The sequence below is a fragment of the Oxyura jamaicensis genome, chromosome 1 (assembly GCF_011077185.1).
Source record: "Oxyura jamaicensis isolate SHBP4307 breed ruddy duck chromosome 1, BPBGC_Ojam_1.0, whole genome shotgun sequence".
NCBI lineage: Eukaryota > Metazoa > Chordata > Aves > Anseriformes > Anatidae > Oxyura > Oxyura jamaicensis.
The window spans coordinates 64,391,069-64,418,800 of NC_048893.1; the positions used below are offsets into that span (position 1 = coordinate 64,391,069).

General features: G+C 45.4%; 1 protein-coding gene across 2 annotated transcripts in view; it reads left to right on the top strand.

Moving 5' to 3' along the window:
- LOC118178081 (cat eye syndrome critical region protein 2) overlaps positions 1–27,732 on the top strand; it is a 95,433-nt gene that overhangs the window by 44,134 nt on the left and 23,567 nt on the right. Inside the window, exons 2-6 of one of the 2 annotated variants that reach the window (XM_035346312.1) lie at positions 3,157–3,251; positions 23,750–23,933; positions 24,681–24,820; positions 25,301–25,405; positions 26,061–26,110. In XM_035346312.1, the coding sequence (XP_035202203.1) occupies positions 24,765–24,820; positions 25,301–25,405; positions 26,061–26,110 (211 nt within the window). In that variant the 5' untranslated portion in view covers positions 3,157–3,251; positions 23,750–23,933; positions 24,681–24,764. Of the gene's footprint in view, positions 1–3,156; positions 3,252–23,749; positions 23,934–24,680; positions 24,821–25,300; positions 25,406–26,060; positions 26,111–27,732 lie in introns of those variants that run through there. The other variant, XM_035346303.1, reaches the window with a different exon arrangement.

Sequence of the window (27,732 nt, forward strand, 5' to 3'; positions counted from 1 at the left end):
TCCCCAGCATGCGGGGAGCTGGAGCCCACCCTGCCGGCTCCTTTCCCAGGGAGCAGAGGGACGGGTTCGTGGCCTCTCGCCCGGCCCGGCTCACCCCGCTGCGGGCCAGCGCTCCTCCCGGGCGAGGTGGTCACCCTTGCTCCTGTGGCCGCCTTTTCCCAACAGCCACTGCATGACTCAGAGGGGATTTAGTCGGGGCTGGGGGAGGGAAAGACGTTAAACAGGCTTTTCCCTAATGAGGTGTGACGCCAGCTGGAGAGGGGGAGAATCCTGCTTTTCTCCTGTCTGTTGCTCTCTCCAGCTACGGGAGGAGGAGGAGATGTGTCCCCCCCTTCCTCCGCTGATTTGCTGCCTCTTCTGTTTCCTTTCTGTTCTGTCCCCAAAGCGTTTTGGCAAGGTTCAGATTTCTGCGCTCACAGCTCAGTGCTCAAAGAGAAAGGGGAAAAACAAAAGGGTTGCAGGCGCCGGGGGGAGGGATGGTGGCGGGGAGGAAGCCCAGGCGCTCGCCCTGGCCCGGCCGGAGCGCAGGGACTGGCGCCCAGGGGCAGGCCTTGCCCTCAGGACCCGGGGCTTGGTGGCCTCTTTCTCCTGGGAGTCCTTTGCCCACCTCTGCTCTGTGCCACTCTGCTGACTGCTGTTGGAGGGAGGACTGGAAAAACAAGGTTTCTTCTTCCTCCTCCACAATTTGGGCTGGGAACCCAAGAAGATCCCAACTCTTTGTTCGTGGTACTGAGGTGTTGAGATCATCGTCGTGTCATGCTCTCCGGCATTCCCACAGCACCCTGGGCATGTGGGAAAAGTTCAGCATTTAGATGTTTTGGGGTAGAAAGGCAGAGAAATGCGTCTGGATAGAAAATGGTGGCACTGATTTGAATGAGACCAGCGGACCCATAGCTGGGAAATGAAAGCACCTCTCTGCTCCTGTCCTGTCACAAGTAGCAACCCAAGAGAAGTAGACCAAAGCTTGACAGGACAGTGTGTCAGCTCCATTTTCTGAGACAATTAACCACCCCAGTGAAATAATGACCCAGAGGTGGCCGAGGGGAGGCAGCTGAGGCCGCTCCACCCTGTGTGTCCATCCTTGCCCAGCGCCTGAGGCATGTCCCCTATCTCCCCGAGCGACCTGCGGGCTCCCAAAATGTAAAGGTCACCGCCAGGCCTGGAAAACAATCATTGGTGATACAGGGCTATCTGAGGGGATTGTGGCTGCTGTTTAATGAGTGCTAGTCAAACAGCAGGCTGAAAGGGCTCACGGGAAGCAATTTAAATATCCCTTCGTACAAAAGGCTGTCACATCCTGGCAAAGGCAGGCTGGTGACTGACAGCTTTAGTGCACAAATGTACTGTGGGTGAGGGAAAGGGGGAGGGATATCCTGAACTGGAGGCTTACTGTTTTCCCCTTTATTCTGTTTCCTTGCGTGTCATTTTTCACAAGTTCATTGTGATGACTTATTTGAACATAACCGGGGATGCTTTAGCATATCATATACTTTTTTTTCCCTCCTCTGTCAGGTATGTTTTGTTAGAGGGCAGATGACCACCAAAGTCCTTTACAAACAAAAGAAGTCAATGCCTCCAAAATACTATCTGCTTACCAAATGAATTCACTTGGTAATTATTATTTACATAGCATGATTGCTGTTTATATAGCAATAACATCACTCTACCTAAGTGATGGCAAGCAGTAACTGTAGTTTTTGCATTAACTTCTCATTAGGCAGGGTAGTCATCTCAAAGCCAGGACTGAGATTTTGGGGACTTTTCCTACCTCTGTGGCAGAGATGCTGGGTCAGGCTTGGGCTGCCCCTTGTCTTCTCTCTGCCTTAAATTTTCCCGTATAATAGATGTGTTTAATACATTCTTCACAGGGCAGGTGCCAGGCTTCTGGTTATGAATTGCTCTGGGTACTATGCGAGAGGTAAATAAGAGTGGTGTTGATAATGAAAATATGCCATTAATATGTTTCCAATAAAAAAAAAACTACAAGCAGCATTTAATCTGCAATCTATTATCAATAATTTTATTACCGCAGTTACAGCGGTCTAATAAAAAAGCACTTTCCCTTCTTTATTGGGTAAGTGCCAAAACGTTTATCCTTTATTCTCCAGCCATTAACCTTTATTCTGTAGCCATTAGCTTAGCCGTTTGTGTAACAGTCTGTGGAGTAACATTCAAGTAGGAATTTGTATTCAATCTATTATTTACTCTGAAACCCAAAAAGAATAGCTTCTTATGGCTATGTTATTTATCCATATTAAATCTTATTATGAAGGTAACTGCTGATGATCACACTTATAGGAAGTGGATTTTCTTACCGTGAATAATTCTTCTGGAATATGAATAAAACTGTAGCTAATCTATGAGCATTATGAAAAATGAGAAGCTTGAAATTGCTAACTGAAAAACACCAACTTTGCATAGCTTTGAACAACAACATTTCAGAAGTTTATCCTTTTTATCAATGAGCTTCTGCATCACACCTTTATACAAGCACTGTTGTGCTGAAATAAGCTGTAATACTCTGCTCTCTTCATACTGCTCTGTGAAGGGTTGAGGCTCTGGGGCCAGGTCATGAGGTCTGACATCCCTCCACCCTTTCTTTCTCCCTTTTTGAAAAAAAAATATGAAGAGAAGTAAGTTAAAAGCAGGCGTTTTCATTATTTTTTGAGGTATTTGCTTGCTAACTTTCACCTATTTCTGCAAACCCATCTAATTTTGTGCTTCGCTGTGTGAGTGGCTTTTTGGGACACACTTTCTGAGCAAATCTTTTAAACGAACTCACGAGGTGTAGTAAGTGGAAAACAAAGGAGAATGAAACTGTTGATTCCTGCCTGTCAGCTGAACACAGCAGAAATCAAGGGTTTCTTATTAGGCTACAGTATCTGAACCTCACTGAACCATATTTTTCTGTTTACGGACAAAAGCTGGAGAGTGTTATTCAGTAAAAGCTTTTCAAGGTCTCCCCATAAACTCTTGTGGTGAGGAGGTAATAGCAGTATTTTTAATGATGGGGAAGGTCGGCTTACCCAGCGTGCGCCCTGCTGCTGTGCATGTACTTTAGGCTGCTTGGCTCTTTTCGGTCCTAATAAACTAACAGCATATTCTAAGGAATTAGTTTGATGGGTGGCATTTTTTTCTCTCCTTTCTGCTCATTAGGAACTGGAAGCTGCTCTTCACAGGGATGATGTGGAGTTTATCAGCGACCTGATCGCCTGCCTTCTTCAAGGTTGCTATCAGCGCAGGGACATCACGTGAGTAACCTCGCTCTGTAGCTTAAGCGCTTTGCAAGGGGAGCTAATTAACACAGTCGCGGGGATGTTTCACAGCTTTGGAGTGATGACATAGCAGTGATCGCCAGTCACCAGCAATCAGGCCAGATTCTTTACTAAGTGGAAGGGAATTCCAGCTCCTGCAAGGCTGAGTTGCAGGTTTTCAATTTTACAGATGCGTTGTTAAGCAAACTTCTTTGAGAGAGAAAAAAAATGTATCTCATGCAAATCTGTTGGATGCTCTGATGTAGTACTAATGCATACAGAGAACGTTCACAACTGCTCTTATGCTCTGAACTCTATTTGGTCAATTTGGTGGTGCCTCAGTAAGAGTTCAAATTATCATGTGTCTTCAACATTATATATATGTTGTGTAGAATAACACTTGCTGCTGTGCAGCCACTTCACTGGCATGGAAGTTCTCTCTGCTTTACAGAGAGACAACTGTAGTTATTTTCTTGGAAATAAGAGGAGCATTGAAAACAGTTCAGTTGCAGGACGTTCTAAAGTGCTTTGACATGTTCTCTTGATGTTTCAGCATCCAGAGACACTTTGTTAGTGTCCACCGAAGTAGCTTCCCAAAACGAGACGTTTGTAGAACATCATTCTTTAGAGGGTCACTGCTCACACAGAGCAGCGTGCTTCCAGTGATAACAAAGGCCTGTTGCAGTGCTTTTTATTCTTCTCCTGTGAATCATGTTAATAGCAAAGCATAACTGGGGAGATGAAGACAACTTGGCAACAGTTACTGTTGCTTAGAAGAGGTGTTAGGCAATTCTGCTGTGTAACATTCCCCTGTTGTGCAGGGCTTAGGCTGGTACGTGGAAGTAACCATAGGTGCTTGCACTGAAAATGCTATTTGGAATTAACTGATGATATTGAACCAAAAAAGATATATATCTGCCAATTAAGTAGTTTCTCTTGCATTGATGTGTTGACAGTCATCCTGAGTGTATATCAGGGCCTGAACCAGGCAGCTGCACTGTTTAGTGTCTGAATGAAATCGATGTGATGAGAAGCTTGATGGTGAAGTGATGTATCATGATATATACAATCACGTATATACCTTCTTCAATGAAATAGCCACAGAGCAATACAAACCTGCTTATAAACATGCAGAGTTTGTTTCTTCACACTGGAAACACCAGAAAGGTAGTGGTTTAAGTGTTTTCCTAACCATAACCAGCCAGTTTACCCTTGTAGAAGTGGAGGAAGATTTGTATTTAAATTAGATAAATTCAGCATTCTGAGGTTCTCTTAAACTCTTGAGATCTAAGACTGTCCATTTAGCAGTTGCACTGTTTAATTGCCTCCCCTTTCTCAGCTGTTTTAATTAAGAAAAATCAGGCATGAATCATGAGAGAGTTGTTAGGCACTGGCAAGTTGTTCGTCTTTTGGGGAAGTTTGCACACGTACACATGCGTATGTGCTCACGCAGAGTAACATGACTCACCCAGCAGCTCAGCAGCGTGTAGTTATTCAGTATTGTGTGTAGGTCCCAGTCTGTGCATGTGTAAATACAGCCTTGGTTATCAATGAGGTGCAAAAGATACAAGGAGATAATGGCATTGCAGAAGGAAGAGATGGTAACCCAAGCGTGTTTCTGTGCAGCCTAGGCAGTGTGCGTGCAACATAGTTAGGTACCCACGGAGCTGTTGCTCTGTGTCTCTCCGTGTGTGAGATGTAGGTGCTGCATAGAGAATGGAGGAATGCGAAGTTACAGAGAACTTAAGCCTTACCCAAAAAGTTGTGCTAGGGAAAGCACGAGGGTCCCTGAAGGCAAAACCAGCAAAAGTCTTCCAACAGCACCTCCTGCAGAAGGGGATAAACCCATGGATGGGGGAATAATGAGAAGAGTATTTTCCCCAGAGGAGATGGAACAGAGCACAGCAGGAGCAGTGTGGTGGGAATGACTGAAGGAATGTATTAAGAAAACTGTCTGGAGCTACTGGGACTTTGGGGAGGTGGGTTTGGAAGCCCTGCGTTGGAAGCAATAGGAGGGGTACCTGGAAACAGAAGGAAAGGTATCGTATGCAGAGGGCTGTTATGAAAGAAAAAGTATTAAGATTTGGTCTGAATCCTAGTCTAGTTAGTCTAAGATTAGACTAATTGTTAGTCAGAAATCTGTAGGTAAATGAAAGTGAAAATGATGGTGTGGTTATGCTTCTCTGAAACAAACTTATCCCGCTGTTTGTTTCATGCTTACACAACCAGCCGTGGAGTATCTGTCCAAAATAAACATGCATTTTTAAAGCCTAAAATTCTCATTGTTCCTTATACATTTATTTCTAACACCTTTGTTTCCTCTGTGCTGAGCTCAAGAGCCTTGGCTTATGTACAGCTCTCCTACTCTTAGATTTGTCTTCCTTTAATGGTAAGGAGTTGAGCTTTGGTGAATGCTCAGTGGACAAAAACGTGCAAATGTAAGAGGCAGAATTTGTGTGGAAGATGAGTTTAAATCTGGCCTTTTTTTCAGATGGGCCAGCACTCAGTGTATTTTTCTGTTGCAAACAGTAGGTATTTGTCTTGCGTAGGAAAAATCAGCAGTCTCGCAGACCATCACAGTGACATTACAACAGCAATTTCCACAATCATTTGTGCTTTGTATCCTTATGCTGAGGCTGTGAGCTGTTAATCTGTAGGCTGTAGACTTTGTTCCTTGTTGCACCTAGGAGCGGAAGGTAGGAGCTTGTTCTTGTTTTTGGTTTTGGGCTGGGGCACTGAGGCTCAAGCACAAGATGCTTAACATAACTTCCATATAAAATGCAATTTAGCTACTTCTCAGAGGGTTTTTGAATTTTAACTAGTTTTGTGTAGCGTCTTACCTCTTTGATGGCCAAAATGTTATCTGTCTATGCTTTCTCGCAGTCTGTCTGAGGGCAGATTGCAGTTCTTGTCACATCTGTTTTGACGGCATGCAGAACTTACGGCTGAGCTGGGTTGCCTGGCTTTAATCATGCATCATAAAGGGGTATAAAACTGTCACATACCTTTGCTAATTATAATGTGCTCTCAAGTAATTTTGGAAGTGGAACCTAGCTGTGAGAGCCCCTCTAATACACAATTTAACATACTTTAATTTGATTTGCTTATTACTTGGAAAAAAATATTAATAATTCCATAGGGTTCTGTGATTCTTGGTTTTGAAGTAGAGCAGTGTAGCTTGCAGCTTTGCCTTGGTTTTGATATTCTTTGACAGACTTATTTAAAAGGAATTACATACGAGAGAGACACTTTTTTTTACCTTGCTTGATGGTTAAGGAGTCTTGACTGTCTGCTTAGAACTTTGAGTTATGGATATCTGCTTTTAACTACTGAGATTCCTTAATGAGATGCCACATGTTACCCTCCAAATTGTTACTTATCATAACGATAGCAGAAAGGAGCACCCTTTTTGACCTGATTCTTGGAGTGTTAAACACTGTAGAAGTGTAGAACCAAAAAGTCTGCATTTCTGGTTTCCCACATCTTTAGCAATGACCCAGTGGCTGTTCTTGTCTGGCACTGGGTGGTCAGAGGACTTGGCCAGAACAGTTTCCCTTTTGCTGTCTTCTCTTCATTCAGATTCAAATTTTGTGCCATGATCTGCAGCTTTTATTATTTTTCAAATGTCCTTTGTAGTATTCATATACCATCCATATCATTTAACTACTAACCATGTAATAACTAATACCCTTGAAGCTTTTTCTGCTCAGTTTTACACTATAGGCACAATTTGGTTTGATGTCAGTGAGTTTACCCATACATTTTTCCAACCTCTAGCTCTTAAGCACAGACTTTGAAGTGTCTGTTTTCTTTTAATTGTTTCAAAATGCAGCTTCCTGGAAACTGGGGGGTGACAAGGGAGAGAAGTCTCCCTTGAATTTTGGGTTTATACACAATTTTTTAAAGCAGTTTGAAAGAACACTCATGCTTGCTTCAGAATCTCTCTGATATAAATTGGGCAGCTGCATAGTCCCTAGGGGCTGCCACTTTAATTCCAGCAGGAAATGCGACTTGATGACTTGTATCAAGACAGGAAGATCAGAGCTTCAGCTAACGGCAAAGGCCACAGCAGGAGCCTTCTGCAGCTGTTTTTAAGTAAGAAGTGATGGTGTGACATGGATGTGTACACTCAGCTAAAATAATCCAGAAAAGCTCCTGCTGTTCAGCATGTCTTTGGGTGAAACTCATTCTTCACTGCTCTGTTGTTATATTTTTGCTATTTTTTAATGTGATGGCATAAAAAGTTTCAGTGACTTTATCATACTTCTCGTTGGGAAATATTTTGTATGCTGCTATTGTCTCTTGAAAAAACATTTTAATTACTTTTTGTTATAACATGTTTCACTTTTTATCTTTTCAACATGGACAAAGGTGCCAGAAAGTGAGGAACAAAACAATCTCTCTTCTCTTGCTTATGCCCCATGAGACTTTGCTTCTTTTATCTCAGGAGATTGGACCATCGCTGTAGCTGAAAACCAGTTAATTGACTTTCATGGCATCATAGAAGGCATTTGCTTACTTGGGAACCTCAATTATTTTTTTTTTCTTGTCATTTCTTCCCTGGGATTTTTTTCTTCCCAAGTGGACTATCTCTTTTGTGCCTACCTTAGGCTCTTTCTGGATCTGTAAACTAACCTTGCAGTCTTTGGCCTGTAGTTAGTGCTTGTTTTGCTCTAATGTAAATACCAAGAGGACATTCCTTAACTCCTTCCCCACCCCCATTTGACTTAATTATTTCTCTCCTATCCTTAGTTCTGGTGTTGAGAATTACTCCCAGTGTGACCTCTGAAGAACTGTATTCCCTATCTGTTGAATTGCCAATCCAGAATACTGCCTCTGTTCTGCTTACTTTCTAATGCTTGTTCTCTAATCACTTATTTGAGTGATCATTGGAGAGAAGGCATAATCTGAAATCTGCCAACCCGTCCAGGCAGAATGCCTGTTTTTGAGGTCTGCGTTTAAAGCTCTGACTATTTCACTTCCTGCTTCTACTTTGTCACTTTTGCCCATCCTTGTTCTTTATTCTGTGTGGACTGTCTTTAAAGGGTATTTTGAGGATTACCCCAGGTCTTGTGTTTTGGTAAAAGTGCCCTCAATAAAATGGTTATCATCTTGAAGTTGTCTTTCTGCACATGACTCTGAGTTGCGTCTTTTCAAGAACTGCTGTATATCGATCTGCTGTGGGGAACAACGTTGCAGGTTAACTGGGATAGCTGGCAGACCAGTGACAGATTTTCAGTTTCATGGATGCTGGGGTGAACTAGGCTGCAGAAATACCTGAGCTAAGGTACCCTGACAGTTTGACCAGATCCAACGCTTTAGTCACTGCCATGGCATCTGGGGCAGACACCCTGAGCTCTGTCACAGCAGACCTGGGGAACAATACCTTTTGGGAAGAGTTTTAAGTTCCAGTGCTTGTGCCAGTGACCTTGATTATGGCAACTGTTCCAATGGCCCAGTCACAAACCACCTCACTAACTCAGAATCATATTCATGAATGCTAAGTGAATATCAACAAGATCAGCATTATTTACAGTCTGACTTTTAACAAGTGCTGCCTTGCATACATCATGGAGATTGGTGGATGGCCTCTCAAATCGACCCAGTATCATCAGTGCAGGAGATATCTTGAGGGGGCAAGGGAGATGAAGTGACTACATTGCTCATCTTGAATCTAATATTAATATTTATTATACTAATAGCCAAGCCATGCAAGGTGAGCCTTTTAAAGGGTAAAAAGTGAAAATGAGGCAGCTGGCAGGTGTTGGGAAAGGAAGGATGAGATTACAGCAGTAAAATAACACGGTCATTCAGAGATTAATGAGTAGCACAGTGGAATAAAATTATAGAGTTCAAGTATAAATAAAGCTAAGTAAATGTCTCTGATTCTCAGATGGATAGAATGAATCTTTAAAGAAGAATTTGAAGAAAAGTTGGTGGCACATTCTGGAACTGTTATTCCATAGGTGGGGGGGAGATTAAAGAATGAAAATGGAATAAAAGACAGCATTGTGTGTGTGAAAGCTCTCCATTATTGTCAGGGTGGATGGATGGATGAGAGACAAATAGATTGGCTAGCTGGGGAGAGGGAGTTATGCAGAACATTGACGGGAAGGAATATGTGGCTAAACTTAAAAGGATGAATAAAGAACAGTCAGTGAAGGGTCTTGGAGACTGCAATGATGTCATCATGCTGCTGTCATTGTGTGAAATATGAAACGGACAGCTGTATGTTTAAGTTCTTGATGCTGCAAACTAAATACCCTTGACAAGAGGAAGAAAGCAATGACAAAAGGAAATTGAGAAAGCATGTGAAAACATCTGTTGCTTAGGCCGAAGGGAAAGACAAAAAGAATGATGGAAAAAGAGGGACAAGATGTGGAAGTCTTCTCCATGTGAGACCTTTGCCCTTGCTTTGTGCACAGGTGTTTTTGCAGACCACCTCCCAGTACCTCAGCCAGGTTCTGAAACCAATCTTTAGCCCAAGGCTGAATATTGGAGGAGTTCTTTGAGGCTTTTAACCTCAGTGAGCTCTTGATAAGCAGCTGGGGTGGGTGTTGCCTAGCTGTGAAGCTGCTACAGTGATTAGATGTGTCACATCAAGTCTCTGTTCCAAGTCATCTAATGCTTTTAGTTTTATCTCATTTTATCTTACTCAGTTCTCTTCTGGCTCAAGCAGTGTAGTAGCTGAAACTTTGGAGAAAAGAAGAGGAAAAACCCATTCTGAAACAAATCCTGAACAGGTTTTCTTGAGGACCCACTTTTTTATCTATAAAAGCTTGTTGTTACTCATTGTCCCCCAAAAAACTTAATCTGTTTGCCTAGTTCTAGGAAATGAATTTATTAAGCTTGTTTGCTTCAAGGCAACCCCATGGTAGGTAATTTTGCCCCAAAAGAGACTCTCTTCTCCTACATGAAGCATATTTTTCTATGAGCAGCAAGGCAAATAATGATTTGTTTCCTATATATTTGTGCCATTACACACGCATGTGTCCCATTTCCCCATCGTCACCATCACAATAACTCCAGCTTCTTCCCCACAGTGCTCCATCATCACTGTAATACCCTAAGGTCCTCTCTACAACCCCTAAACAGTCAGAAGAGCTTATAGTGCAGCAGTACAGTTGTGTTTCCTTATGGCTAAGAATTGGGAGCATGCTTTCTGTTGATGGGCACTAAGAATAAACAATGCAGCATTAAGCTGGCTTCATTTGTTCTTCAAGGATCCAGGAATGAATAGTAAGTAATGATCCTCTTGCAGTCTGAATGTGGAGCACAGTGATCCTTATTCTTATTTGCTCTTTCAGAATATAGGAAATGTGTTTGGGTTGGTCTTAAGTTAATCAGCTCCAGCTCCAAGGAGTTGAACTGCATTTCTTTAGAAAGAGTGTCACCGTCAAATAACAGTTGTAGAAAGAAGTATACAGATAAAAAGTAGCAAGCACCAACTGAAGCATGGTTAGGTGCAGGTGAAGGTAATTGGTAGGAGAAGAGAAATCACAAACAGACCAAAGCCATTCTGTTATATCAAGTCAGCAAGCGAAAGTCGGGTTTTAGGTGTGTTCCTTTATCCTGGACCATCCAGAAGGCTGTGTTCATGCCTCCTGAGACAGAAACTACTATGGATTAATCTTCATTTCATAACCTCTTGAGTGGCTTGTTGTTGGGTGTATGTAATGTGTGGTTGGTTGTCAAGATCAAACGCAGTAAGACAAAAAGGAGGAAATAACTTGATGCCTTAAGAGTCAAAAGCATGCACGTGGAAGCAGTGCAGTAATAGCAGACTGCAACAGCAATTCTCACATGTAATCGTGTCTGTGTGGCAGCAGAGATCCTTCCCTTAAGGAGTGAGCATCTCTTCCAGGTCAGATCGGTATGCTGGCTATACACCCAGGATATGTGAGTCAAAGCCTGCCTTAGCAGGACCCTTCAAAGCAGTAGCTGTCAGCCTGCATCTTAGCAGGCCTCCTATTCCACTCCAGCATTATCCATCACCCCAACACTGATGGACAGAGCAAGCTTTCTCCAAGGTACTTGTTTGCCTTTTGAGCATCAAGACCCTTCTCTCTCCCTTCTTATTGTATCTAATAACCTGTAAATAATTTTGGGTTGATTAACAAATGATTCTAACGCTCGTTCTTTTCTTTTTTTCTCTTTGATCCCTCAAGGGACTGTTTTGTTATTCAAAGCCCAAGGTGCTTGACAGAGAAGCAATGCAGAAGCCCCCAGGAATCAAACACTGTCCTGGCAGTGGCATCGCTTATATCTATAAGTGATTCCCATCCTCAGCGTCTGATAAGCTGCACAGAGAAGAATGCAGCATTCTGAATTCCTGAGGGGTGCTGGGAGGCATCCATCCATGCTGAGGCTGGAGGAGTTTCTCTCTCACCTGCTGCTTCAGGGCCTTTCAGGATCAGCACTTCACTCTGCTTAGGGACCTTTCTGCCTTAGTCTGGCTCCCTTGGGAAAAAAAAAATAAAAATCTGGCCTGGTATCTGCAGAAGGTACCTTCCTTTGTTCAGTTGTGCTCAAAAATGTCCAGGTCAGACAGTTTTGTTTCAAAGCCTAGGAATTGCTCCTAAAGCTCTAAGACTGACCCTGGGAATTACTGTGTCTCAGATTTATTGCTTTGTGTGTGTGCGCTCTGAGGAGAACCTAGCTTCTTTGCTTTTCAGTTGCATCCAAAAGTGACATAATTTACTGATACCATTAAGTCTGTCAGTGCCATCAAGCCTACTGCCTGCTGATGTGCCTGTAAAGTCTCCAATTTGGCATCAGTACTGCTTAATCTTCTCTTGGTGATCTAATGTTTCACCAGGAGCCCAGCTGTGCCCTACGGATTAGTGCATTCTCTCTTCAGCTCGTCCTCCTACTCTGCACCTCTGCCTTGTGCAGCAGTGTCACCAACCTCAGCACTGGTCATCATGACACAACAGCACCGTTACCTTCCTGTCTGTCAGTACCAGTATATGCGCCAGTGCCTCCAGTACGCATCCTGGTGCTGATGCTGTGCCTTTGGACATCTCTTCTTCCTCCTGCCATTCTGTTACTCATTTTCGGGTTTTGAGCCTGGCAGAAAACTCTGCACTTTAGGGTCTCAGGAGATTCTTGCTACTTTATCTTACCGCGCTGTCAGGGAAAAATTATGTTCCTAGTCTAGCTGCAGTGATGGATCTGTTCAGGTGGGGAAGCATTGGGTTCTGGCTCTATTCATCTCTCCAACCCTATTTGCTAGCATACCAGGGAATTAATTGCTTAATGAAAGCCATTTTCCTGGGCCCTTTCCCAGCCAAGATCAATGTCATTGCATAGTAAGAGATGACATACACTTTGACATCTCCCTTGGGATACTCCTCAGTATTATATGCCACCTGAACACCAAACTTCCTTCAGGCGCAATACAAAGAAATTTTCAATTCTGTCACTAACTTGCTATAGGTTCTTGGGCTGAGATAACATCTTTCCTCGGTCCTTTTCCACTTTGAACACAATGTGGGATAGTACCCCCCTGTTCTAGTACCAGCTCTGCCTCCCTTTCTGGGTGAAGCTTCAGTAACTGATATTGCCTCTTTCTTGGGCTCCCTTGGCTAAACAGATTGATTCTTTAAGGCTGGTAAAGTGTGTCAGACACTGTTGGGGATGTGCATCTTGTCATCTTCTCTGTGACTGATGGACTGTCCATCAAAGTGAGCATCCCATGTTGCTCAATGCCTAGTACCTGCCTCCATCAATTACTAGATATTTTTTTTTGGCAGCTGTTTTATAATATCCAGTGCTCATTTCCAGGAATGATCTTTGCTCTTAGTGCAAACCCTGATAAAGAAGCAGAAACCTTTCATTGCTTGGCAGGCACTCAAGTCGTCTTCCCTCTCAGACAGGCAGGATATCTGACAGACCATCTTACTGGGAGTTTTCTGAAGGTTCCTAGGACTTTCCAGATGCACGTTATTTTAGAATTTCAGCCATATCTCAAGGAAATGAGATCTGTATTTTTGGGTGGTAGGGAAATGCATATTAGTGGCTGATTACAGAGTTGATTTCCTTTTTGGAGTTTAAACCTCTCTTTGCTTCTCTCATGGGTTGTACCTCATCATGCTTGAACGCAAGTGAATTGTTGTTGCACCTTTTGACTAATAGTTTCAGGGTAGTAGCTTAAAGGTAAACTTGAATCAGCTGTGAAGTACAGAATATCTGTAGGGTTAGCATGCTAGCAGAGCTGGGCAGGTGAGTTTAGACATGCCTTTGGGTTGAACATAGTCATCCTGAATCAAACCCAGCGATACCTGTGGAAAAAGCATAACCACACTTGACCATGTTTATGCAGTTGTTACAATTAATGAAAAATAATATTTTTTAAACTGTCTTAAATTATCTCTTTGTATTCAGTTACAGTCAATAACACTTTCTGTCCATAACTCTAAACCAAAATCCTGCATAAGTTGAGAGCACAAATTTTCCCTTTGTGGAGACTGTGCAGAGACTCTCTGAGTCTGAGTGAAGGGTTGAGCTGGCAGTGAAAAACAGTCATTATGTTTTGTTTTCTCATTAATAATCTCTTACTCTGTCTGGGCAGAGTACACATCTTCCTGCTCATCCCCTTTGCCCCAGGAATTTCTCTTCCTTTGCCACCATATGCTTTTAGTTGTTGCTTGGGGTGTTCCTGGCTGCTCTGGTTTTGTTGCTGTTCATATTTGTATTTCTTCCCTTCCCTAACCAAACAACAGAAACATGCAAGCAACCCTTACTCATATTTAAAAACTCAAATGCAGTCCTCCACAGCTAGTGTACATCTAGTTAGCCGTACGTCTTCCTCATCCTCCAAATGCTGTGTAATCCACTGGAACTGGCAAATCCAACCCATCTGACCTTCAGTGTTTCACATCTTCAAACCAATTGCTTTCTTTCTGTGGCTTACTTGACCAAATAGACTGCTTTTCTCTTGAGGCAGGGAAATGGATGCTGGGCATCTAGTCATTTGTTCCTGATATTTTGGTGTGGAGAGGGTGAGCAACAAGGATGCAGATAAGGAGCAGCTTGGCATAGGTGAGGAGCAACTTGGCATAGGTGGAATAAGGGTTGTCAATGCCTTTGGATTGTTTCCTTCACCAAAAATCACTTTCACCTTCTCACGTGGAAGGAGGAACTGGGGTGGAGATAGAGCATGCCTCTTTGTTGCCTCCCTGTACCTTGAGATGTTAGAGGGAGGACAACTACACATAATGCTTGTGGCCCCTCCTGCTGCTCCTGGGGTTGGCAATGAAAATAGAGCAGCCCTGGCTCACAGGAGGGTGCTTGGAGCCGCTGCAAGCAGGGAGACGGAAAATGGCAGGACAGTTCAAAGTAACAGGTATGTGTGATTTCTCCTGCCGGTGCTGCCTTTCTCTCTCACAGCCCAATTAACAGGGGTCACGGAGCACTGATTAGCTGCCTTGGCGGTTTGTGAACATAAAGCAGTGAGAAATCCAGGGTGAATGGGGGAGAGAAGATCAAATAGACACTTATCTCAGCACTCCTGCCTGTCCCAGCATTTGCCAGCCGAAGGGAAGGGCCATTTCAGAGCTCGCTGATACGGGACAGCATTGTATCAGCTCCAGTATCTCTGCTGCTTTTCTGTCTCCTCTCAGCAAAACAACAAGCAAGTCACTCTCGGCCATTGTGCTGCCAATAGGGTGGCTGCTAGATAAAGGCAGAATCACAGGAAAAGCATGGACTATAGACAGCTGAGGAGCATGCCTTATTGCTGCATTGGCTTGTGAGATGGGTTCAGTTCTTAGATCTGGCTTCTTTTTGAGGGATGGACCTACTGCCTCATGGCTCTCACATGAGGGGAAAATGGGTCTGTATGAGATGGAAGGCAGCACACGTTGTCTCACAGCAGGTAAAGGACATCTCCATCTAATCCATGTGTTGGTGAGTGTTGTGCTAAAGAGGCCAAGCTGGAAGTTTCCCTGGTTGCTCAGTTTACCTCTCATGGCTATGAGGAGAAGTCTGTACATGCAGACCTGGAGCCTCCCTGAAGGGTGAACAGCTGGGGTGACCTTGTGGCTTCTTCTTTCTTTGTGCTCCCCTTTTTGAGGGGGTAGCAAAGCAACTCTCCCACTTCTGCTGTCATATCCAGGTTAAGTGGCTGCACTTGCTTCTGTCAAGCCAGCACATGCTCCTGTGGTGTGATCCCTTATTAGACTAGACAGCCCACATCAGCTCTCCATTCTCTCAGCCTCCCTGGAGACACTGCCTCGCTCCATAGCTGTTCCTATTCTGCTTCTCTGTGGGATACGGCATATCTGCCAGCTCCCCTTCCCGCTTCCCCAGTGTTTATTCTATGGCAGATCGCTCAGAGTAAGATGGAGGAAGATGAGGAGCAGGACTGGAGTACTCATAGCTGCTGACAGCCTTTTTTTTTTTTTTTTTTCTGAGCATATTCTTTCTTCTCCTGAATATGAATAGCTTAGGAGTTCACCTGGGAAGGTGGTGGATTCCATGGCATCCAACTATGTCAATGAGATATCCTTAGTAAGATCAAGCAGCCCTTCTGCTGGAGAACCTCCTGTCCTAGCTTTGTGTTGTCACGTTGGAGGAAAGGTCTTAGATTACACAAGAACCCTGATGTCTCCTCTAAGCGTTTCTTCAGCCTGTTTGTGGTGGTGGTCTCAGTGCCACGTTTGAGCAGGTTGTGAGATGGGCAGGTGAGTGGCAGGGAACAGGATGTGCTGAGTTTATTCTGCTGTCATCTACTTTTGTGGAAAATTTAGCTGGATCTTTTGGGAACTTGAAAACCTCCAACTACTCATGTTTCAGACTGCCCAATACAGGGTTAAACCAGATAACTTTAGAGAAGAGCTGCTGCTACGTAGTGCTTACTAACCAGCTATTTTTTTGTCATTGTGGTTTGAGACAAAATCATGGTTTTAATGTAGAAAGAATGTCTTCCCATGTTCAGCAAAGGTGGGGACAGAGACCACTGTGCTTGGAGCTCAGTGCAATCCATATTCTGATTCTTTGATCTTTTTTCTCCTCTTCCTTCGCTGCCAACGCTCCTGAATGGCCATACAGGTAAGCCACAGAATTGCTCGAGGTTTGGGCAGCGTCTGCATTGAGAAAACTAGTTCTAGCTGAAAGAAAGCAGGGGAGGCAAGCCTATACGTGCCTTGTGATGGCCTCGTTCTCCGGCAATCTCTGCTCTCTTTTTGACTGCGGGAGAAGAAACTTCACTCTGAAGGTTTGATCAGTCCAGTTTGATTTATTTTTTTCTATTTTGTGGTCTTATGCAGGGCCCATTAACGTAAACTGTCCTCCTTTTGTTCACAACCCCTTGTAGGTCAGCTGGTTTTCTCAAGGCACGACTCAAGAGGACGCTGATAAAAGCAGGGCAAGTTTGGGTGTCTGTTAACTCCATCCCAGGGGTTCTGCCCAGCTTGGACCTTGCTGAGGTCTGCTACAGGTTTGGTGGGGCCACGAGTTACTCCTTCCCTGGCTGGAATTCATGAGGTTTATCCCTGCCAGCAATGCAGGAAGCCGCTGGTTGGATTGGAAACAAAACATGGGTGTTAAAGCTTGAGGTCATAGTTCCTGGATCTGCATCTCCTCGGTCACTTTGCTCTGCTGCGGTGAAGCATTTTGAGGAGAGGCCTTTCAAGGTGCTTATTGCCCTTGAGCCTCTGCCAGTCTGATTGCCCTGATGACAAGTTGGCCCATGGACTGAGGAGTTACGTGCCTTATGTTGGCTCGCACACCTTCCAAGTGAGCTGCACACAGAAGGCTTGGAAGGAAATAGGGAATATACCTTATCTGACTCGTTTTTCCCTACCAAAAGGATGAGGTAGTATCTTTTTCCCCTCTGCATCATGCCTGACTTAGTTTCTGAGTAAGGTAAATGATATGAAGGTAAAGTACAAACTGGTCCATAAGCCTTCCTCCCCCACCTCAGATAAGAAAGCTCATTAATACAGTAAAAAAAAAAAAAAGTCTCCATTGTTACACAAGAGCTCAAGGTCAGGCTGGTAGTAGTAACTCATATTGCTTCTGAGGTCAGCCTAAGCTTTCTCTTTCTGACAAGCCGGGATAGATTGATCTTGGGGGCCCTTACATTATTTTTTCTTCTGAAATAGGCTTTGCTTCTCCTGACCCTGTTAATGATGTTTGACTGAGGTCATCCCAGCAAACCCTGAATCCTTCCCATTACCTTCTAGTGGGCTTGCCTTTGTGCCGAAGCATTGTAGCTTGTTAAGAATTAAGCTTTCCTGATCTCTGCTGTAGCAAAGAAACTGTCTTCAGTGGAGAGGGGGGAATATCTTGAATGCCATCTGTCAGTTAGTGCTCTCATTAACACCTGAGTGACTCCCAACACCAAGCTGGTGCCTTCTTGCCAATTCAGAACTTAAAAGGTGCCAGCCCATAAGGTGAAATATCTTCAGTCCGTAAAATTAATTCTGTGATAAAACGTCTGTTCTGATGAGACCTTGATTTTTCTGTTGTTTCCTTTAACTAGAGAGATCACAGAGGCAAAAACAGTTCTCTCGTGCAGTGTGAATTAGATACCAATAAGTCTTTTTTCACGTATTACTGAGACCCTTGTAAGCATCAGTTATGCTGGGTGGCTGAGGGAATCCAAGTCTTTTTCAGCTTTTAAAGCTTTTATAGGATAAATGTATCACCTCTATTATTTTTTTTTACTGGCGAACTCTGTAAAGGGAACGGCACGAGTAATTCTATTCCCGTTCAAATAAATAGTCTTTCAGAGAAAGGTTGAGCTCTCCCAGTCTTGTTTTCCATTTCCCTCCCACATGCTACTTTGAAAATATCTTAGGTAGAAGGTGGAGGTGGCCTATTATTGTTCCTGCTCTCTCTCCTCCACTGGTTTGGTCAGGGTTCTTGGTTTTAATCTCAATGCAGAACAATACACTGTCTGGGAGAAGACATAGGTCAGGCTTGCCATTTTCCCAGCAGTTTTAGCTCAAGAGCGTTCCAGTATTTACTCTTCCGTTGCATTTTGTAAATTAAATGAAACAAAACTTAAAACACTGTCAACATGATAGATACTCTTGCTAGTGGGTCCAGGCAATTATTTGGCATCTGAACTTTCAGAAGGCTTATCTGTGTGTGCCAGCAGTATCTGAGCATCCGTGAGAGGTTTTTGTCCCTAGTGTTTCCAGCTCCTTATCCTAAAGTATCTTTCTATCCAATATTTGCTCACAGGGTTGAGGATTTTGTGGGGTTTTCTTTTGGTTTGTTTTTGTTTTGTTGTTTTGTTTTCTTTTTTTGTTTTGTTGTTTTTAATTGGAGTGGTGAGGGGGGAGCTCGTAACAGAATTGGCAGCAGTAGACCGCGTAGGGAAGTATGCTGTGACAGTAATTCCATACTTGGGCCGTGGCACCCTGCCTGCGGGAAGTGCAGATTGACACGGGGACTCTCTTACTGAACCAGTGTTTGTTTTTGCTTTTGTTTTTTTTTGGCTTGATTTTGTTTACAGTTTCCCAGCCAAGATTCGATGTACTTTGGAGACTTTAAAACTAAAAGCACAAGTGACTCTGCTTCTTTTCAGCATGAGGATTGGGGAAAAAAAGCAACAAACAAACAAGTGTGCGTGTATGTGCATAGCTGTAGCCCTAATGGGTTCACTCAGGAGGAATTTCACGTTGCATTTGCCCTACAGAGCATCTGTGGGGCTGGAGTCCCTGCGAGCAGCTGTCCTCTCCCCACAGAGCTCACCAGAAGCTCCATACAATTTTTTCTTATATATCTTGTCAACCCCGTGAGGTTTTCACTCTCTTTCAGCGGCCTCTAAAGGAGGCCCTTGAGGAGGCATGTAAGCACCAGGACGGGGCTCGCTCCATGCGCTGGCCTTGCTTTTCAGAGTGTGGCCCAGAGCAGCAAAACCCCGTGCGGTGGGAAGGGTGGCTGTGAGAGCAGGGCAAGCCACAGAGACAGGCTGCTGAACTGGGATGGCCGGGGGGAGGAGTCCCCAGCTCCCCTTCCCCGGAGCGCAGAGAAACCTCCTTCTTCGGGGAGGCAGCCGGTCGGCAGATGGTCGGGCTGCGGCGCTGGGCTCTCGGGGGGTGTATAATTTCTCCGACTGTTCTGGACGCTGATACCCATGTTGGGGAGGAGCCCCTCCTTAGCCTTGCTCCCGCCGTCTTTATGCCCTGATTTTTTTGCAGCTGCTGCTAAAGATCACAGGCAACTTGAGCTGCAGCCTCGCCAGTACTCTTGTGGATTGTCTGCAGTTATTTCTCCCCTTTGACACTGATGTGCTAGGTCGTGTCCTTCCCTGTGTCCCAGATTTCCTTTTATATGTGTAGAGGTCCACAATGTATGATTAAAAACTTTCAACTACAGGTACAATTCAGTTCAAGCCCCTTGCTAATCGTTGCCAAAAAGGTAGGGACCTCTGACAACCGCCCAGTGGTTTCACAGTCAGGGATGAAAATTATGTTGGGTTCATGCGAGAAATCAGCTGCATCCACTCAGATGTGTTGCACAGATACATATTTACCATCCCACCACTTCTCCACTGCAGTTATCCAAATTGTTTTTTGGATAATGTTGGGTGGCAACTGCAAAGTAGGGGATGCAGTGACAAGTGAGGTTAACCTTGCCTTGTTTTCTGAAACATTAAAGGTGCAGAGAGAGGCTAGTGAATTTGGGATGGGGAGAACACCTCTCTGGGGGAAGGAAGAATTTTCAGTCACAGAGTGTTCTGAAGTAACTCTTCTAACCTCTTGTAGGTGATTTCTCTAATAGTTTTCCTTTGTTAATGAGCTGTGTGGAAGTTTGTTGATGCTGTGGGGCAGGGGGAGAGAGAAGAGTGAGAAACAGTGACAGTCACTGTGGGCCACGGTCTCTGAAATAGTGTCTAGGAACTCAAATTTACTTCAGGGAAGAGTTGATTTTCCTTTGGATATGTGTCCTGAGACAGAATGTGTGTGTGGACCAACCCATTCCTCCACGTGATTTGCAGAGAAAGGAAAGAATATTGCTCACTTAAAATAGCTTCTTTTGGTTGAATTTTGTTAAAAGTCTCAGTGATGATGAGAACACTGGGAGAAGAGATACCACTGCCTTATCTCAGCGATCTCTTCCCTGCCTTGTTGTTGCGTATAAAAGGGTTTTTAGAGGTTCTCAACTGCAACAGAGACTCTGTGGGACTTGCCAAATATGCAGGTGTGTCACTGTCTTATTTGAGAGCTTGAAAACAGAGTATTTGACAGCCTGCATCCGCATCATTCCACTCCAGGACCCTGTCTGTCTGGTTCTTGGTTTTAGATTTTATGGCTAATGCTAAACAATTAGTCGCAAGCATTTCTGCTTTGAATGGGGAAGAACCCCAAGGGCAGAGTTCTCACAGATTGCTATGCTTCCTGTAGATTTTCTCCTCCAAACCAGGGGGTCTCTTTCAGAAACCCTTTTCAAAGGGAAATTTAATAGAGGCCAGCCAAGTGAGACTAACCGTAGGTGTAGCAGAGAGGTTGAAGACGAGCACCCCGCATTTGTCTGGAGAAAAGAAGCCAGCCCCCATGAAGAGTGAAAATATAAATTGGGTAAGATTGAGAGTGATTGGGAATGCCTTGAGACATCTGGTTCCCATCTCTGGTTCTCATTTCTATCCTTATTCAAAGCGACAAATGCACAGTAGCCGTCTTTGAAAATTGATGGGGGTAGGAACTCAAAGTACTCTTGAGAACAGAGCTTGTAATGTATCGGACACTGGGTGGATGGCGGAAATTTCTAGTGTTAGCCACTTATGTGAAAGTCAAACTCAAACCAAATTGGTTAAGTCAACAGAGCCTGTCCCCAGGGGAAATGAGAGTTACATAGGCAAAGATTTCAGATGATCTTCTGGAATTGAGGGGCTTCCTGGATCAGCTTTCTTTGAGAGTAGTTGAAATGGTAGAGTAAGATCAGTGAACTCATGCAAGTGGTAAGAGTATACCTGTCTGATGCATACCTTTCCCGTTTTTTGTGGAAAAAGATTTAGCCAGAAGGCTAACAGGTCAAAGCTCTGTTCCCTTTGTTGCTTCTTCCTGGCATCCCATGTCACCACTAGTTTTTCAGGAAAACGTTTATTGCAGTCTGTTTTACTGGAAATAAACCGACACTCTGTATCAGATCTGGCAAAATGAGCTCAGGGTGCTGTAACTGAGATGCTGTTGGAGATAGTACATACCCTTTCCACAATGGGCTAAACATCTGAATATGGGTGTTGGCCTTCTTTCAGGAAAGGATATTCTCACTGTTTCTGTTCTGAAAGCTTGAGTCAAATGTGTCTTTATATATATACACAATGGTTTCAGTAAATATCTTGTATTTAAGCTCTCTGTGATCAAGTAGCACTCCCAAAGACAAAAAGATTATACAGAGAATTTAGTATCACACTTTTTGCCAAGTTGAAGTCATTGGCAAGTTGGATTAGGTCTTGAGCTATAAAGAAGTCACTGTGGAAATGCACAGCGACTTAAAGTAGATGTGTTGTGCATTGGATATTTCATTTGAAAAAGTATAGTTTCTGTATTTTTCCCTAAAATTATTCCTTGAGACAGAAGTCATTTCACGGAGCAGTCCTCTTTATTGTGTTGACTGAATATTGTGAAGTGTTTCAAGTTGCGTTTGATTGATGGTATTAGTGGGGCAAAATGATGACACTTGGAAATACCAACGATCTGTTCGTGTCATGCAGAAAAGAACAAACTCCAGGCTGCAAAAGGCACTAGATCCAGGTACATTTGAGCATCTGTTGTTAAATACAGCCGGGGGTGATAAAACTCATCCGGTGAGAGGAGTGAGCTCTGGGAGGTAAGCTTCTATTTGACGTCAGAAAGAAGCAGGTTGGTGGGGAGCAATCTGCGGGGTGGTAACATCAAATTTTCTCCATCTGAGGAGGAAGGGAAATGCTGCCAGGTGGACGTGGCTTGAGGAATCATGTGGCATCTGTTCCCTCGTTCCTGTAGTCTCACTGTCCAGTCATGGTCCTTGTAAAGAAGTCCAGTCTTTACCAAACGTGTGAACCCCCCTGTCTAATAGCTAGCTTCATATTGACTTTGACGGTCTTCTTCCAGTTGGATCCTGCTCCTCTCTCTCTTTGTTTAAAAATAATAGCTTTGGTAGTAGTTAGCAATTTCTCAGGCAAATGCAATTCTGTAGTGCTGGCACAGTTCCATTAATCATATAGAGTAATCAGTTTGTGCCAAAAACCTATCAAGTCGAGCTGCCTTTTTGAGAGCTGGTGGGAATGTGTACCCAGTGGTGTTCTTGCCGGCATATGGACTTTCCGTGTGTGCAGGAATGGCTGGGGTATGGGGGGGTCCCCTTCCCTGTGCTCAGGGCACAATGCTAGCAGACTAAAAGAGACTGGAAAGTCTCAGGTGTCAAAGTCATATGGACAGATCTTGGTATAAAATTTTATGTTTAGGGACACATTTTATGTTTAGGGACACATATCCCTAGGCCTTTTTCATACCTTCCCCTGAAACTTTCAGCAGTCAGAATAAGCTCTCCATAAAATATAGGCAGGAGCTCTTTTAGCCTTAAGCTCCACCAGCAATTTGATATATGTCAGATAGGAACATTTTTCCTCAATGTCAGATGAGAGGAAGAAATATACGTTTCTTTGGGTTATGTGGTGAACTGCTGGCAAAGAAAAGAGGATTTAATGTGGCCCAGCTGGCAAATGAGAAAGACCATTTTAGTGGTAGTGGTGAAGAGCTCAAATGTTCGATCTGATCACCTGGGAGACTTGAGAGAAGAGAGTCCTCGGGGTTGAACTACGCTCAGGAGGTCCACTCGTGTTGGAAGCAAGCCTTGTTGTGTAGCAGGGCCTGAGCCAAGTGCATTAACTGTGCAGTTGTCCTGCCAGAGCCACTGGTGGAGGAATGGGCAAAAAGTGTCAGCACCTTTGGGGACCAAGGGAGAGGAGAACGGGGCCACCACAGGAGAGTGGGAAGCATGGTAATGGAGCAGGGAGAACGTGGTGGTGGCAGAGAAGATCAGCTACAAAAAGTTTCAAACCACTGAACCTGCGCTTGGAAAAGTATTGAAGAGGGAAAGGGAGGAGCAGGGCTTAGAAAAGGCAGATGTGAGGAGCAAACAGAAAGGTGAAGATGAGGGTATCTGCATGAGATAGAGACAGGCTGAAGGGGATTAGACTCCTGTGCTTCGTTGCGTCCTGCTTTAGCAAAGGGTTGATGCTGGTGCTAGCACAGGGCAGTGCCCGCAGGGATGGAGAGGGGGTGGGGTGGGATCATGTTTAGCTTGTTCTTTCAGCTTGGAAAGAAATAAGTCAGCGAGTCCTTCAAACTAAGCTGTCTGTGTATAATGTGAAATCCCATGGTGTTGCAACTAGATCTCTGTCTTGAAAACCTGAGTCACAGAGCTGCAGTTAGCTGTAACCATCACAGGGCACACTTCTCCTTCAAGCGCTACCTGGCTTTGCATTGCATGTGTTCGAGTGGCTCCAGGCAAACTACAGTGAGTGTGTGTGTGCATTTTGTTTCCTTGGTCAGATCCCAGACGTTTCACAGCTACCTGGAGGACATCATCAACTACCGCTGGGAGCTGGAGGAAGGGAAGCCCAACCCGCTGCGGGAGTCCACCTTCCAGGAGCTGCCCCTGCGCACCCGGGTCGAGATCCTGCACCGCCTCTGCGACTACCGGCTCGATGCAGATGATGTCTTCGACCTCCTCAAGGTGTGTTGGGCAGCTGGAGCGGGGAAGGAGGAACAGGTGCAGCTGCAGGAGCTGGGCCAGGTTAGGGAATATTCTTGAGAAGGGAGAGGATGCTGCTATTAGGTGAATTTTTAGGGCAGGTACTTACTTGATGGTGCTGTAGGGCAGTGGTTCCCGATCCCGTTCCCCAACCCTTAACTTGCAGGTGAACCAAGGGAAACATGCAGGACTGCGCCCAGGGCTCTTGTTCTACAGGGATGTGTTTGTATCACAAAAGTAAATTGGCTTCATTGGCTACTCTTCCTGAGAAGACTGAATTTGGAGATGCTCCAACTGCAATGGCAGGGCTGGGCAAGCTGGGGCTGTGCCGCTGAGGGATGGTGTGAGATGAAAGGATGGGGCTGAAGTGCACTGGGGGCTGGGGGAAGGGTGGTGGGGAGGGGGAGGGAGCTTCTCAGGGCTGTGCGTGACTGTCGCCAGCGCTAATTAGACCTTCGCTGTCAGGAGCACCAGAGATGAAATGTTAAAACGGGGGAGGCCATTCAAATTAGAGATGCCAATCTCAATCCCTCCTTGGACGGAGAGCGAACGTCGCCTTCCCCCTGGAGTAACATTTTCCCAGATCAGCCCGGAGGAGCAGCTGTACTGCTGTTGTGGCATGGTGGGAGGGAGGGAGGTGTTTGCGGAGGGGTGTCATCATGTTTTGTGTGACAATGTGGCCGCTTTTCAACTTGTCACCGTCTGGCGGGGGGCTCCCCGTGGGCATAGGGCTTGGACGCCGACAGCCTCCGCGTGGAGCCGCTGGGCGAGGACAGCAGCGGTGCCCTGTACTGGTACTTCTACGGCACGCGGATGTACAAGGAGGACCCGGTGCAGGCGAAAACCAACGGAGAGCTGGCTCCAGACAGGTAACAGCCCCTCGAATGCCCCCGTGCCCAGAGGCATGGCGGGAGGGGGGCGGCGAGGCCAGCCTGACTAGAGGGGACTCCGCCTGACTGCTGTTGTCCCGGGGGGGGGGGCTGGGAATGGGGGGCTGCGGCCGTGCGGGGCAAGAGCGAAGTTGCCAAGCAGACTGTGAGCTGCCCCGCGTGGCGCATTGTGCCGGAGCCAGCCTGCAGCCTTTGTGGCACCAGGAGAGCCTGCTGCAGAGCGATGCTGCCTGCCCCACCGCATTCCTTGCTGTCTGCCCCGCACCATGCCGGCGGCTCCCAGAGCAGGCTCCCAGCAAGGGGGAAGCCCTCGTCTTCTCCCCTCCCTCCCTGTCTGATATAATCCCTTCTTCAGTTTGGTTCTTAGCAGCTGTTCTGATTTCCCTGCCCTTCTCGCTCCCTGCCAGCCGCGGTTCCCGTGCTCAGCAGTTATTTCATGGTGGTTTTGCTGTTTCGCAGGGGGTGTGGGGGGCAGACAAACACCCCAAACGTTCCTGGGAAAACAGGCAAGAGACGAGGGCGACCCCCAAAGCGGAAAAAACTACTGGAGGAAAACTTGCTGAGGTATGGAAAGGCTGTTCCTGCAAGAGACATAGGATGCGTGTGTTCCCAGAGGGAAGTCTCTCTGATATTTCTTGCAATTAATAATATAATGTGCTTCTGGGGTTCCCCCCATAAGTATGTATATATCATGCAGCCATGATTTCAATGCATCTCTGAAGTGAAGCAAGCTCAGGCTTGGTGGGTGCTTTGATCACTTTCCAAAGAAAATTCTGACTGAGGTGGATGCCAAGCTTGGTGAAACACTGGGTATCACTCTTCCAGCTGCCTCACTTGATGCAGTTCCTCTGTGCAGTGCTAGGGGATATGCTCCTGATAAAAGAGTGCTTTCACTGTGCAGCGCTTGAAGCCAAAATCTTGGCCATTTGAGTCAGTGTAGTTTTTTGGATACTTCCCGTGAGAATTGAAATACTGTCTTTGCCAAATTCTAGCCTGCATCCTTCACTTGTTAAAGTTTTATGAAGCTATGACAAGTACATGTTTGTATATGCAGATATATCCATGCACATACACGCATATATATATATATATAATGGATGGGGGGGTTGCATGTTTTTTTCTGTGCAGTGATTGTTATATCCCCATTCTTTTCAGAAGTGCCTTGTTTTCAGTGAATTGAAGTAACATTTATTGCATCACTTCTCTTTCTTTTTGGTAGGGAGAAGGCAGAAGAGAACATGCTAATCCGTGAGACTCAGATAAGAAATGGTAAAGAGATTTTGTGGGGTCAGGGTTGATATGATCAGCTAACACAACTCCTAAATTATCAAAGCTCGGGGAGTTGCCTTTCTCAGGAAAGGGAGAGTCCGTCTGTCAGTGGTCCAGCTGAGTCTGGAAGGAGGGGCTAGTGTTACAGGCTGCCTTGCAGCTGGGAGCCTGGGCACCTGCCTGCTTCCTATCTTATCCTGGATTAATTTGGGATGAACAAACGCAACATATTGGGTTACGCGAGGCCTTAGGGGCCCACCTACTCACTAAAATTGATAGCAATGGTCTGTGAATGGCCCTCACTTCTCTGGGGGGGAGTTGAACACAAGCCCCTGTTTGTAGCAGGCACATTTTTTCTTTCATGCCGCATGCGCAGGCTGGGAAGAGAGTTGAGTCAGTGATGCCAAGATAAAGAAGGACCTTTCTGATTCTCCTCACCTCTCCCTCCAGTGTCTGTTGGTGGCTGAGCTTGGTGCTGTGTAAACGATGACTTGGGGATACCCACCTAAGGGTTAATGAGGCAAGCAGGAAAAGAGAGTTGGCAACATAATGTGCAACTGAGTCCGAGGGGGCCAGGGCTCATTTGTCATACGTGCGAATCCCTTGGCTTCCACATAACTCAGGGGCTCAGCTTGCCCATTCCTCCACAATAAAAGGCAACTGTGGCATTGTCTTTCCCCTGCCTCATTCCCTTCTGCCTTTGTGCTCAGATTTCCTGGCTGCTGCTCTGGAGTTGGGAGGCAGAGCTGAAGCTACGCGCGTGAGACACTGGGTTTTATCAGATCATTGTTTTCTAGCAAATTGTGCCGCTTCAGCTGTGGAGTAATCTTCTGGTGGCACAAAGCAGTGCATTAGTCCTGGCTGCTTTTGAAGCCAGTCAGCCACAGGCAGCTGGCAGGGGAAGGGAAAAAGAGGGGGCAGGCTTCAGGGCAGCGTGCAGGTGAGCTCCCCGCTGCAGGGTTAGCTGCAGTAGCTTGAGGTGTCACAGCCCCTAGCCATCCGCTGCCTCCTTCGGCCAAAGGAGACAGCATCACAGCGCCAGGGTGACAGAAGCTATAGCACATGGTTGCTGCTTTGCCCTCTCTGGTCCCTGGTATGTTAACATGAGCTGCAGCTGATGGCAGGTTAAGCTGTCTGCTGGCCTGTGACCTGCAGCTACCATGGCATTGAGGTTCCCGACCAAGGGCAGGTGGCCAGAGGGAGGCTGCAGCCCTCTGTCCTTCTGGGGCAACCTGATAGCTCGTGTGTAGGAGCCACTGGCAGCTCAAATCCACAGAGGGCCTGGGGGGTTCATTTTCAGAGAGAAAGGGGTTCTGTTTTTTCGCTTGTTTTTATTTTTCATTGTCAATTTGCTTGAAAATGCGGTGAGAAGCTGCGTGTCATTTGCTGGTGGGGGGGTGGCCATTGCTTTTTTATTTCCAGTAGACAGTGGTTAGCCTGATTTTTCTTGAGGCAGCTGAGAACCCCGCAGCCCAAAAGGATTTGAGCCAACATCTTCCCCTCTCCAAAAGTGAGCCACAAGCTCTCTGCTTAGAGAGCATCCTGGGGCAAAAGCATACAAGTTGCAACTGATGAGGCTTCTCTGCTCTGTGTAAACATTTGTGCAGCAGGAACCACATTCC